The sequence below is a fragment of the Streptopelia decaocto genome (assembly GCF_964273445.1).
Source record: "Streptopelia decaocto genome assembly, chromosome: 7".
NCBI lineage: Eukaryota > Metazoa > Chordata > Aves > Columbiformes > Columbidae > Streptopelia > Streptopelia decaocto.
Window position 1 is genome coordinate 12,907,816 of NC_138661.1, and position 14,513 is coordinate 12,922,328.

Below are 14,513 nucleotides of genomic sequence, written 5' to 3' on the forward strand. Positions count from 1 at the left end.
ATGAGGAAAAAAAAAATAAAAGGGAAAAAGAAGAAAAAGAGGAAAAAGTAAAGGATGAATAAAAAATGACCCTCCTAAGGAGCACAATTATCTGGAAGGAAAAAAAAAAATACTTGGGATGAAATCCATGTTTCTACAGGTTCTCTTATCTTTGTTTTCAACATCTCAAGTTCTTACTCTCTAACCTTAAAGCTAGGACATTTCCCTGAAAAACACCTAGGCTCTAGTCCTTTCATCTGTTCCTATTTATTTGCTGAAAGTTGATCCCCATCAAAAGAAACAACTGAGCATTGCAATTCTGCAGCCTAGAAAGCTCCTTGAGGAGGACTCAGCTGAATCAATTGCTCCCACTTCAGAGAGGAGCCCTCTCCTTGCTGCACAGCTTGTCAGGGAAAGGCAGAGCACAACATCCCTGATGGTCCAAAGGAAAATGGGCCATGTTACACAAAACAAGCAGGTAAAAACAAAACAGAAAAGGTGAAGAGTTCATACAGAAGTAACTGAAGTTCACTTTATCTTTTGTTTTGGTATCAGGCATTTACTGCGCTTTTTTTCCCCCACTAATTTCCTGTCAGGATTGGCAGCCAATGATTCACCTGCGTTTACTGATAAGTGTAGCCAGAAACCCAGCCTACAGCTCCTCTTCTCCATTCTGTGCTTTAATCACATGAAACAAACCCCACTCCGACCCCATGCGTAAAATAATATTCAAAGCACCAGGAAAAAGCAAAGCCAGGGAGCTTTCCCTTATCTCTGTAGATATTGCCATCATAGAAGCACTGAAATCAGATATTCTAAGTATTTTGTTTTCATGAGTGACTGTCACAGTTCAAGGCAAAGCAATAGTGAGTGGCCCTGGAGAAAACTCTGTGCAGCCTCACCAAAATTACAGGAGCATGGCGATTAGGACAGGTTTTGACAGTTCATCTCCAGAAAACCGGACTGGCAAACCCATGAGGCTGCCAGTAGCTTCCCATGCCCAGGGACAAAGCCCCTGTGATTCATTTTCCGGTCAGCAATCTTTAAATTATTTCCTGAATGCTACAGAATACACATGGATTCAATAGATGGATACAAATTAGAGAAAGAAACTATGGGTCTCTAGGTTAGATTTTTAATCTCAAAATCTGGGATTTACCACAGGCAAGTTTGTGCTTCCAACAGACGTGCAGGGACTATGTAAGACATATATTACATCCGTTACTGGAAAGCTAAGGAGGGCTTTTCCTGCAGCTGGCTTCTCGCATACAAAGTTATGGTGAATGCCTAAAATCCTTAATGCATGTGATCAGAAATTATCATGCAAACACCAGTCTGACTGACAATTTATCTAATAGACAAATCAAAAGTAAATAGGAAGAAAGGAAGATGAGTGACCCAATGAAGAACCAACAATTTGTCATTTAGGATGTTTTATTAAGGAGTTTGACAGAGTTTTTTTACTGGTTAACTGATTAAATTTACATTTCCCTATATTTAATCTTTAATTCATTTCATACTCAAATATGATTGTTAGCCATTAATCAATAAGGTTTAAAGTGTTCATGATTAATGGACAATGCCTTCAGTATAAATAAGAGATTCTGTGATGTTAGAATTTATCTGGCTCTGGAGATTGTAGGATGGCTGTAAGTGCCCATTCCTTAGTTACCAAAAGCAGAACCAGGAGGACTGATGAGATTCTGAGCCAGGGGTGTGATAAAATGAAATGGAAGCAGCTAGTAAGGATCTACAGAAGATAATGATGAACAAGAAACCAAAGGGTTAACAAGACTATGCTTTTGATATATGTCAGAGAGATTAATGAGTCTCTATGTTATAGAGTAGGGATTTACAGCATCTGTACAGTAAAAAGAAATGAGGCAGATTAATGAAATGACCACCTACGATTCTGCTGGGATGTAAAGATTCAGGGCTGCAGGGGCATGGAGGTGCTGTCAGAGGATCAATGGGAGCCCAGACACAGCGGCAGGCAGAGGGACCTAAGGTGTTATCAGAGTTGTCAGCTGCAGCCCGTGTACAGAGCAGTGAAAGGGTTAACAAAAAGCCTCCATGTATTGAGATGCTAATTGTCAAGATAGTGTATTACTTGAGGAAAGTAATTTGATTACTCGAAACTCCCACTAAGGAGGCGAGCTTGTGTCCTTTCCATCTGCCGGGCTCTGAGAAAGATGATGAATTGAACTCAAAACGCACGTGTGATGAAGTCACCACCGTTCCCCAGCCAGCAGCGCCCCGCTGCCGTGCCCACCCTGCGGAGGGGAGCTCCGCATTTCAACTTTTCCTTTGAAACCCAGGAGGCACAATAACCTGTTACTCGCTGCCGCTCGCTCATTCTTTTTTTTTTTTTTCCTTTTCTTTCCCTCCCCATTTTCTGCCTCAGTGCTACAACTGAGTCATTCTGTTGCCCATGGCTCGTGGGTATACAGTGCTCCTGCAGTGTGCTGCATTATTCCCCAGTTCATCTGTCAATGTTATTTTCGGCTAATGCAGATGTGGGGTTCACTTACCGTCGCTTTGTAGACACTTGTCGAAAACCATTTGGAAAGCCTTAACTATGCATAAATCCGCAGAGTGAATGTTTTCTTTCATTCACTTGCTCCTATTATTTGATTTCTTGTAGGCCTCTGCGGCAGAGATGGAGAAAATAAGGTAAGTGAGACGTTTATTTACATCTCATTATCGAGAAGAAATGTTCTGTTGCACAATGGACGATACAGGCTCTCGGAAAATATTTTGCTTAATATGATCAGTGTAAAATACCGGATTGCATGATGATGCAAGGGAAGCTGTGTTTTAGAGACAAAAGAAAAGGAATGTGGTTAGTCTAGTAAATCTATTTTGCAGGGATGTCAATTCAGAAAGGATGTTTTACACATAAACATGTTTTATTGCCGGATGCAAAGGATATTTGATTATATAAATGTTGTAGTCACTTGTCCATTTACTGCAAGAGCCTGCCATTCCATTTAATGAGGAAAGTGGATCAATAATTCATGAAAAAGCTGAAGAAAATATAGGGTTGACTTCAAAGCATCTAATTACTGTGGTTTGTTTCAATATAATGCTGTAACATTGGTGTTCGATTTTTGTTTTATATTGTATACCAGCCAGATAAATCTTGTCTCCTCTGTGTTTAAAATGTTGTCATACTGTACTGGTTTCTCAGCACATCTCTCTGCTTTAAGCAAAAGGAGGTGGCTTTTATAAACATAACTTTTCCATCTCATGTCCGAGTGCAAGTCTGCTTTGGGGGATATTGCTTTTGTGTATGTTGTTAAGAAAGAAAAAGAAAGAAGAAAGCATTGTAGCCCATTTAAAAAAAAAAAAAATCTGTCTATTAATAAAATCCCCAGGTATTATCAAAGTGATAAAGAAACGCTGAACTTTTTACTACCCTTTCAATATTTTATGGAACTTATTTTAATAACCCAAAACTCTAGCTATGCTCTTACCTGGTTTTATTGGATAAGCCCAAATTCCTTCTCTGAACCTGGTGACTTTGGTTAGTGACAACTATTGTCCAAGCACAACTTCTTAGATTCCTTGAGTTTGGAATGGCTACCCTGAGTTATTAGAAATGCAGGAAAGTTCTAAAATTCTGGAAACAACTGGGGAAGTAGTGACAATATGAAAGAACAGAGATTTGACTGAGTGTTTAATGAATTCTGGGCTGTAAAGCAAATCCTCCTTTTCATTTCAGAAGGAGAAGGAGGTTAAGTCTCTTACAGTGGACTTGAAGATGCATGTCCAAAAGTTTCTGATCAAATATATTTATAAAGTGCTTCAGTTGCACATTTTTTGTACTGTCTCATTATGATGGAAGTCTTATAAATTTTGAACTGAATAAGAAACCCTACAAAAGACATTATGGTTTTACGTGGATATAAACCCTATAATGTTAAAGCTGTGAGTTTTTCCTGAGCAATGACTGAGAAAGCACCACAGTATATGGTCCTGAGTTTAGTAAAAATTCCAAACAAGATCACCTATGATGTATGCATGCTCATGTCATGAATTACTCTCTTAGAAGGTGCAATCAAATACATATGTACATGTTTGCTTGATAAGCATGTGTGCACAAATGCAATACAATACTTGTAATATGTTCCTGAGGGTGCCTTAACCGCTGCTTTTAGCAGACAGGCTCTTGCCACATTTGCAGTCATGGGCTGCAGAGCCAAGGAGAATGAGCTCAGGAATGTATTGAAAAGGAAAGAATATGCTATGACAAGAGTAAATAACCATAAAGCTCCATTTTCCTGGCACCCTGGTTTTGTAGCTTGTCAGGCATGCAGCAGTCCTTACCTCAGTGCTTCTTGAGCACTGTACAGATGGAAAAGCCCACACTGCCTTGCCATTAACTCCAACAAGAGAAGGGTCAGGCTGTGTCAGGAGTTTGTTAATGAAGTTTTCTGTTTACAATTCTCATCTGTGAAAGCTGCTTCTGATAGCCGTTTGTCCCGATCACCCAAGCCACTGCAGGGCCAGTGCAAGGGCCCCCTGCGCTCCTGAAGGGAGCAGCGAGTGGTGCTAGGGGACCTCTGGCAGGAGCTGTACTGCTCTGTCCCAAACTCTTCCAGGCTCCCTGTCTGTAGTCATCTTCTTGGTTGCAAACTGACAGAACCCTCAGCAGTTTAAGAAAACAGTAATCAAGTCTGGAGTCATTATTTTAAATGATCTGTGAACCCACAGACCTCAGAGAATTAGATTTTTCCTAACCCTATCCAAGTCTAGCACCAATGTAAAAAGCAGGTTACCTTGCCTTTTAAGCACAGTGTCTTCAGAGAGACCATGAAGACAGATAGCCTGAAGCAAGGGGAAGGAAGAAAAAACAAGAGGGAAAAGGGTGGGCCAGGAAGAAAGAGGTATTTTTTGTTACGTGTAGAAACCAATGTAATGTCACAGGAAAAGCCATTCCCACATGATACTTGAATATGTTCTGCCCTATCCCCTGAGCCCAGCTCCTTCCCCACTCTCTCTTTGCAACCAGCTGAAGATGTTCCATCCCACATGAGCTGGGATAGTGCTGGCCTGAGGATTAGAGCATGAGCCCATGTCAGTTGTGGAGCTGGGGTGCACAGAGACTACAAGGCTAGAGCAACAGAGGGAGAAAGGGGTCTGGTATTATCAAAAAGGAAACAAACCAAATCCCTGTTGGAGAAACAGGAGAAGCAAGGTGGATACCCACAGAACAACCTACACAGCCAGGTGTAGGTTAAAACCCTCAGTGTTAGAGAAATCCAGGTTTTCATTCCACAGTGCACTTCAAGATAAGTCTTTTAAATATGAAGAACAGGCACAGAGAATCACACTTTTCAGAGGAGTTGCTCCACACCGGCAGTCCTTGGGAGCCCACAGGGTCAAACATTTTTAAAAGCAGCTCTAGAAGCCTTAGAGTGAGCTTTGCACATTGTCCAACCCAATGCATCTGGGGCATCCCCAAGGACTGGGGTGGGCAGGGCTCATTCAGACAGAGGGGCAAATACAGGAGCCTGCAAAACTGAACCACTGATGACTCATGCTTTATTCAGCCCCAAATTCACTGAGGAAGGGCAGCACAACAAATGGTGTAGCAAACGAATACACGTCTTGCTGCTACATTCCTTCACTCAGAATCTAGCTGGAAAGATGCAATTCATCTCACGTAATGCAGTAATAATTCCCCTCACAGACCAAGAAGCCGTTGTGACCTGCAGTGTCACATCCTGCCCTTTTCAGCAGGGGCTTGCCATGACAGCATTAGAGGTGGAAGGAGCAATAGGAATCAGAGGTGGGAGGTTATCAATATTTAGTCTGACACAGGGATGACTTCCTCTAGATGTGGAAACATGCTATTTTGTGCTAAAACTTCAACTAGAAGAATTGGTTACTGCAATGAAGTGTTCACACTGAACAATTCTTAGCAGTACATAGTGTTTATAACATCTCAAGATACCAATATATTAGGCAGGAAGTAAGGCTAACTGCTAATCACAAACCTCTTGAGGATCTGCAGTTATGTAGGTTGGCTGTGTAGGGTTATACAGTCACTTTAAACATTAATTACATCTGGCTACAACCTTTTAAATACAGTTTTTTGGATCTGGTTCTTTTCACGTTTAAATGAGGACTGAAAATCTTAGTTAAGTAAATTTCAAATATACCTATACTATCTTATTTTGACTCTTAGCAATGTGCTATCTTTGGTGCATATATTCAAGAGATGCACATGCCTTCCAAGTCTAAGGCCTTGCAAATCTGTGGTGGCTGGCACACAAAATTGCGATTACTCTGGAAACTGCTCTTTTAAGTCAAATTGAATCCATGGAACGGCTAGATGTGCAAATGAAAGACCAATTCCACCACAACTCCTGTACAAATTCCTGGTAGCTTTTTCTTTGTTTCCTTTTAATCCTGCTTGAAATAAAGGTTACAACATTCAACCTTTCAGGTGAAAATGTTGTAATGTGTGGCATAACAGACCTCCAGATATATTTTTGTACACAAATATTGACCAGATTGTCAGTGTTCCTTACAGTGAGAAATATCTCACTTGGCAGGAAATACCAGTTAAAGTGATAGATATCATTCAATAACAGCTTTTTCTTTTTCAAAATACATTCCTAAAATTTCAGTGACAATTCAGAAACTCTATAAATCAATATCTTTAGTTCTAAGCTTTCAAGATCCACAATAGGCAGAACTGTTTACCTAAAAGTACACAAAATGGGACACATCACCACCGACGTCACCTGCCAGGCTCACATAATTAGTGCCTGTAAGGAGGTTGACTTTCTACTTTGCAATGTATCCATGGTATCCCCCAACTGAGGATTACATTATTTTGGTAGCATCATTAGTAGTACTTTACTAACCATCCAGGGATCTCTGGTAAAAGTGATCTGTGTATCAAGGAACTTGTGAGACAACACCATTCATGGTAGTCCTTGCTTCAGAGCATATGAAAATGAAGTGATTTGTTTTGCATACACAGCTGGTAGTAAGTCAGCTGCTCAATCCAAATCTCTTGAATTTTCAGACTTGGACTTTTCTCAAGTATGTTTGAGTTCATCTGCGGTAAGGAAGGAATAGCAGTCTCTTCAAAAGGAACGTCAGAGGCACATGCAGTCCTAGAGAAAAGCTTTTGTGACAGTTTACTGAAAATGTGAATACCTTCCTAAATGCCCACTAGATCATGCTGCCTTCCTTGCACTTGATATAAATTTAGCCCTCTTCACATGCAAATGAACACACTGCAATTTCCTGCCATCCCCACCTTGTCCTTGCTCCTTTTCTCATCCGGTATCTACATTAATTGTACCACAGTTATTTGAACAAAAAGAGAGGATATTTTTTTTTTCCCAGAAAGTTAACCAACAAACATGGTTTACCCTAGATCTTATCCTCACATCCACAGCTAAAACATTGGGAGCTGCTGCCTTGTATAGAGGCATAAAGCCACAGGACAGCAGTAGTGATGCGCAAGCAGCAGCTCCAGCATCTGCTCAGCAATGTCTGCAGTGTCTCGCTTATGCTGGGACTTCAACCCCCCGCTCAGGACACAGGCAAAGAGATGGCATGGGACAAGTTCAGAAGAAACAGAGAAGACGGAAATGATAGTGTGAAAGGGCTAAGAGTTTGGGGTGAATGTTGGGTCCATTTTGAAAGAAGGAAGAAAAAAAGGAATAGAGAGCTGTCTACTTATATTCAAACAGGTAAAAAAGGTTTTAACTTTTATCTCCTGTTTTCATTTACCAAACAGCCCCAGCAGCAGCAACAGTACTGCAGTGCTATTTTTCATTACATTTGCTTTGTTCACTCTGGTATCCAAGGTGTGAGTGCAGCACAGCTAAACCCCACTTTCCTCCTCCCAGACACTCCACTCAGTTTTAAGTTCAGTGGTGGTCAATCATAGCAATGGGAGCAATGTATACACAAGGATATATTCACAGCCCCCAGGGGAACTATAGCCCTGGACCTGGGATGGGCTGGGGCACAGAGCAACACTGATCTACCTATATTAGCACCTCTGAGAATTTTATTATTGCTATCAAGGGCACAATATGCTTGTGTAGGTTATACTGAAGTCCATCACACTTAATTTCCACTATTACTTTTACCCAGGCTAGTAGTCAAATTAGCACTACCTAGCTGAGCCAGGGGGGGTTACTGTTCTGTTTCACTACAGCCCTGTACCCTGAACTGCTCTATGCTGCTTGGAAGAATGATCCAAAAGGCAGTGATGCTGATATGGAAAGAATCATCTCCAGTCACCTGCTGTAACAAGTGTTGTGTTATAATATCTTTTAGCTCTAGGTAAATATTGAGTAGAGTAAAAGCATTCAGCAAACAAGAAATATGACATGAACAGAGAGCAGAATAGATTCAAGTTGAATGAAACTGGGTATAGCTGTGTAAAGTGGCCTGCAGGGATAAGTGGAAGCTGAGCAAACATCTGAAGAGACCAAGGAAGTAGGTAGGAGGAGATGAGCCATGCCATCAACTGGAGCTGCAGTGAGTCATGGGGAAGAGACTGGACCAAGGTGATACCGAGCGTACAAATAATGCTCTGCCTAACCCTTTCTTGCAAGGCAAAGTGCATCACTGAGCAGTAGTATAACCTGCTCAGGGGCAAAAAAAAAAAAAAAAAATGAGGGGACGTTTTGAAAGGAGGGGACGTTTTGGACAAATATTTAAGAAAAGAGGGAGGAAAAAAAAAAGTCATTGCTTATAATGCATCTGATTACTTCAAAAACTTTGTAGCACAGGGAGTAGAGCTTTGTTTGTTTGTTTGTTTGTTTTCCTATTTTGGTGGGTTTTGTTTCCGCTCCCTCCCCCCACCTCAAAAAGAGGCAATGATGCTCGATGGTCAGAAAATTCAAAGGAGGGAAAATTGGATGGTCTCTGCATCCTTTATATTGCTAACAGCAACTAGACTTCAGTTTATGTAAGTGCTCTGAGCAAAGCTATCAGGAGATGCGTGCTGAACAGTGAAAACAGTGACTTACAAAGCAAACAGCAGCAACAAAACATAAGCTGGAGAGTATAAGAGGTTCCAAGCTGCAAATCCCAGATGGTTCAAGGGCAGTACGGTTGGTGAACCACACTTGAGTGTGCTCTGTGGTGAAATCAAGTACAATTTGAATGCCTGCTGCTGCTACAGTGCACAGACTGATGAAAGGAAGGAGATAACTTGTCTGCAACACTCTATTACAGGCTTTTGCAATTGCCAGCTCCACTACTGCTGGCATGGCTTAGGCAATTTAATTTACCAATCAATCCTTGATTTACACACAAGTGACTTTAGAATGCATTCAAATAAAAACTCCATATCACCACATTTGATTCAAAGTTCTTTAAAAGTGAAAAGCACCTGAAATATACCAAAACTGTGAAGGTTTTCACATTAAAAAAAATCAAAAGGGATGAATTGCCTTAATATTTTAGTGATGACTTACAGCCAGCTTAGCATGAAGTATGATGTGCTGAAAAATAGACAGTAGATAGTGAGCTATAATCACGCTTTTTGGAATTCGTGAATACAAGGGTTGTATAATTTACAGAGCCCTCAAATGGGATAGCAGTATCATAAGTGCCTGTAGCTCCTTGGTAGATTTCTCTCATGTGTGTGACCATCCTACTGCTCATGTGAACTGCACAACTCTTGTTATTCAACTCATCCAGGTGCAATAGGATCCACCTCATTGAATAGCGCACAGAGTCACTGCTCATTGCTTGGTTTCTAATAGCGTTTATACTGGGATAAAAAAGGGCTCCACATTACAGTCAGTTATATTGCCTCTTAGAGCATGACTTTCTTCATACATGCATTTGCAAAGCTTTGAAAATAATTGAGAAATCTAGCTTTTATCCTGAACTTGCCCAACTGTCACAGTGTTAGCAAAACCATAACTGAGAAACTGTGTGCGAGAGAACATACACACACCTCATGCAGCAGACTTGCATCTAGGAGGGCAAATGGTGTTTGAGAGCAATATTGTGGCATAGAGGCAACAAAGTAGCAGTTGACCGACTTACATGGAGTACTGGGACATCATGACTCATGACTACACAAATGCACTTTCAGCTGCTCAGAGCAAAATGCAAATTTTGACCACTTATTCTTGATTTTACCCATCTCTAAAAGAGAAGGAGGAAGAGAAGGGTGTCCTAGAAGGAAAAAAAACCAGCTTTAAACTTGTCCTGGAAGCCACTGAGCTCTTTGGGTAGTCCCTGCTTGGTACAAAGACCCTCATGTTCACAAGGAGCTCCAATGACTATACAGCTCCAAAATGGCTGCCCTCTGTTCAACAAGACCAAGTTTCATATCCATGTCAGAGCAAAGGGCCTTCCTTAACTTTGAAGCTTCTATACAGATCAGGTCAAACAAATGAGCTCATTCTATGTTTCTGTTACCTCTAACTGTCGTTTTGACAAGAAGATAAGCCTAAGGAGCTGCTCTATTTTTAAGGTCTTCCAAGAATGATACTGGAATTCCCAGCAATGAATGTCAACTTAATCTTTTCCCTCGACATCCCCCAAGAGCTCATTCTTGCAGTAGCAATTTGAAGAGATAAGCAATCAGCACTCCTCTTTTCAGTGCTTTTCTGTTTTAAAACTGTTAAAACTTTGTGCTGCCATTTCACTCAGGGATGCTGGCTTAACCAAGGTACTGCACAAATTAATATAGGTTTCACTGCTTCACCTGTATCTACAGATAGAAATTGTCCATATATCTGTATAATTGGTTTTACTGCCAACAATTCCTACAGATGTAGGTGCTTGAAATGACATTTAAGTAGCACTAAATGCATGGCAAATGACTTTGCACCTGCGTATTCAACTAAGTTTATAACTGCTGGGTCACTTGACCTTTGAGATATTATTCTCTCTTGGTATTAATCCCATCTCTATTCTGTAACAAGGAAGTAGTATTTCTAGGCAGCTGATCAGAAACAGCCCAGACCAACATGTACCAAATATATTCCAGGACTTAATGCAAATCCATGAGTGTCTGAAAAAGAAATGTTTTGCAGCTCTACCCAATATTCTCAAGAACTCAGTGGGGAGTTAGTAACAAAGTACATTCACAAACAGAGGCACATCCTTCATGATGGGGAAAGTGCTGTTTTCTGGAGGGAAATAAATATTTTTAGACTGCATACAAACAATCTATAGCACTGGAACAGTTCTATTTGAATTCAAGATAAATTGTATGCTTGGTTTTGACTCTCAGCTTGTGAATAGCTTGTGACGTTTTAATTTGTATTTGCATTCTGATATAGATTGATGAAAGACCAACAATTAAAGAGTGAAAGATCAAGTGAGTCAAATACTCTGAAGGCTGGGTAAAAATGAGAAACCCAGCAAACTAGCCTGAAGCAATGCAAGTAGACTGGTGAAAGAGCAGCAATGATATTTAAGTAAATTACTTGGAAAACAACAGCATAGCTCAACACATGGAAAAATTTGATTGTTCTAGTCAAAGGAACAAGAAGTTTTTACACAAGTCCAAACTGTCCCCCGTCCTACTCCTTTCCAGTGCTGAATTCATAGACATTCATGCTAAATGGGGTGCATGAGTGCCCTGGCTTGTGTCCAAATCTGCACATCAGCAGATCCACTCTGCTATCTTCTTGCAGTCCTGCAAACACAGTGCCAGACAGAGCCATGCAGAGAAGCTTCTGGTTTCTCAACCCATATCAGCAGTGCAACCCTGACAAATCTGAGCCTCAGCAGTTCCACTTCATTTCTGACCACTCACAAGCCGTTAGGAAGAGAAAAATCTTCCTGGATTATCCCTTTCCTTACTGTATGAATGCCACCAAGTGCAATGAGCATGGGAAGCAGGCTTCCAAGTAGAATGTCAGCCCATGCTTTGAAAAGTAGTCTAGGCTAGCCCGTTGATGCCAATCTTTGCTCTGGAGCTTAGAGTGAAGATGGAGTGAGGAGTAAAGAAGGCTGACAGAAAGTCCTGTCATTTACTTTGGTTCCATTTGACCACTTGTGGAAGGCAAAGCAGTACCCTTGCCTGGCAGCTGGAACAGCTGTGGTAGGTTTGGGAGACCCCTTGCTAAAATAACATTCCCAGTTGTGGAGTCCCCTGCAGTATGTTTTCATGTTTCTTAGGTCCTGTTTTATTTCTTCACAAGAGGCCATCAGTTTGTGTCTTGTCTTTATATCAAATGTTCTTTTACTCTTTTACTACTGCAGGAACCAAGGGCAGGAAAGGTCTAGGAGATAACACAGATAGACAGTCCTCTCCAGTCCCATGTGAAGGAAGGACCAAGTTCCAGAGTCTTGGCTTTTCCATGGGGAAAGTTAATTAGTCCTTTGTATAACTCCAGGGGTAACAGAGCATATGGGCAGGAGAGGGAAGAAATGAGTCAGATAGAGAAGACTGACAGTGGTTTCTTTGAGCCAAATTTAGCTGACCTACACTGTTTCATAACAAAACAACATCCCCTCCCCCTCAGCCCCTTCCCTCCTCAATCTACAAGGGGGACCACAACCCAAAAGTCATGAAGTTGTTTTGTTGTTTTGTTTGGTTGGTTGTTTTTTTCTGAGAAATTAAAAGTACAGGAAATTGTAGCACTAAACAGGTAGTCTGCTAACAAATGTCAGTTTAAAGAAGTAAAGCTGTCTTGTCTACTTAATATATGGAAAAAGTTCTATATAACAGGTGACTTCAGACAACAGGAACATTTTTTTCCTCCACATTGAAAAAGCTGCTGACGCAGATTTTTACAGTGACTGTAGACTTCAACTTGCTTTCCTTTAACTTTGTTATGCTTTGTAATCAGACAAAGCCTTAGCAGATTCAGCTACTAGAACTGGTGGATTTCACATGCTGTGAGCTTCTGAAGGGTTTTCTTTACAAACCAGGACTGAATGTCACCTAAATATAAAAGAAAAAAAATCTGAGAGAGAGATGTCCCATTAATTCCAGCACACAGTGCTCTTGGAATGATTTGAGAGAAACAATGTTAATCTAGCCAGTTTTGCTTAAATATACTTTGCTTTGAAGAAGAATTGTTCTCTAAAAACATTTGTTTTTAATGTAGTGATAACCCTTCAATCATCCACCGTGGACAACACCTTTCATTATAACCTAGGAACACGTAGCAGAGAAGCAACAACAGCTACATATTGCTTGGATTCAAGGAACATGGAAGGTTTCAGTTAAAGTTTTGATTGTAAAATACTTTGCTGGTAACACAATAAGGACTGGACCTCTCTACTGTGGCTTTCCAGTTGTTTTGTATACTTATCGCCATCCCCTGAAGAGCTCTCCAGATCCTATTGCACAGTAAGAACAAAGTTAACTAAGATTTTCATCTTAAGTTTCCTTTAGCACTGAACTACTAATTATCATGGCATGCAGACCAGACAGTTCTGATTAAATTGCCAGCCTGGATTTGTAGACCATCCCATCTCCTTATTCATCATCTCTATATACACAACATTGGGAAAGCATCTTAAGATATAAATAGGCATAGATATGGTTGCATGCTGAATTCTAAGTAACTGAATGAATCCATTACTGCATCCTTGGAGGACTCCAATTTTTCCCAGAACTACAACTCCTTTTTGAGTGTTATCTACCTCATTATGCATAGATTAGTTACATTATGTGTTGGTTTGCACAGACCACACAGAAGCTGGAAACAGCTACAGACTTGCAGAGCGATTAATAGAATCATAAAACAACTCGAAAAAGCAACATATTCTTTTATCAAAAAGGCAATGTTATTTATAATATTTTACACTCATTTGAATAACAAAGTACTCACATGATACTCCTGTCACTCATATCTAGAATGTTGCCTGCTACAAGTCTGCATTAATCAGAACTATAGCTGGTGTACACCTACAGCATGGATTCATGGCACAAAGCTATTAAACTATTCAAGATCTTGCAAACCCACTTAGAAATTGTTTCTTTATACCTATTCTATGAGCCAGTGAACTGAAGACTAGTTAACTACAACTTTCACAATGGCAGAACACATTCTTATTAACAGCAGAATCAGTAAAATCAACAAAAAACTCTTATCCCTTTACTAGTGACAGCTCTTTTGCAGAAAGCTATTAGTTACATTTTCTATTCTTACCCTGAATATTTTCTTCAGCACTAGAAATTAGGGCACTGGCTTGCAGAGTCATGCCCTGATTGCTGAAATTAAGGGCACTTAGGCAATGGAAAGAGGAACTATAATGGGTCAGAGATTGTACATCTACTTGAAATGCAGGTGGTGAAGGTGCTGCCATTACTAAGGTGAAAACATAGACCGAGGTTTAAAGCTTTGAAGAATCTGCTCTACAGACACAGGTTTCAGCCACAGCCATTAGGATTCTCTCTGAAGCACTGACAAAGTTCAAAGGATTTCCCTTTTTTTTTTTTTTTTTTTTCTTTTCTGAGCACTATATAAGTCACAAGCTTCCATCTCCTCAGGGGAACACTTACCACCCTTTCTAGAGTATTGAAGAGTTTCAGCTAGAAGCTGGCAATCTTTTATGGGCAATGTGCC

General features: G+C 40.5%; 1 protein-coding gene across 1 annotated transcript in view; it reads left to right on the plus strand.

Annotated features, from left to right (window-relative positions):
* BEGAIN (brain enriched guanylate kinase associated) overlaps positions 1-14,513 on the plus strand; it is a 153,594-nt gene that overhangs the window by 35,603 nt on the left and 103,478 nt on the right. The window contains exon 2 of the mRNA XM_082058296.1: positions 2,624-2,652. Within this exon, the coding sequence (XP_081914422.1) occupies positions 2,624-2,652 (29 nt within the window). The remainder of the gene's footprint in view (positions 1-2,623; positions 2,653-14,513) is intronic.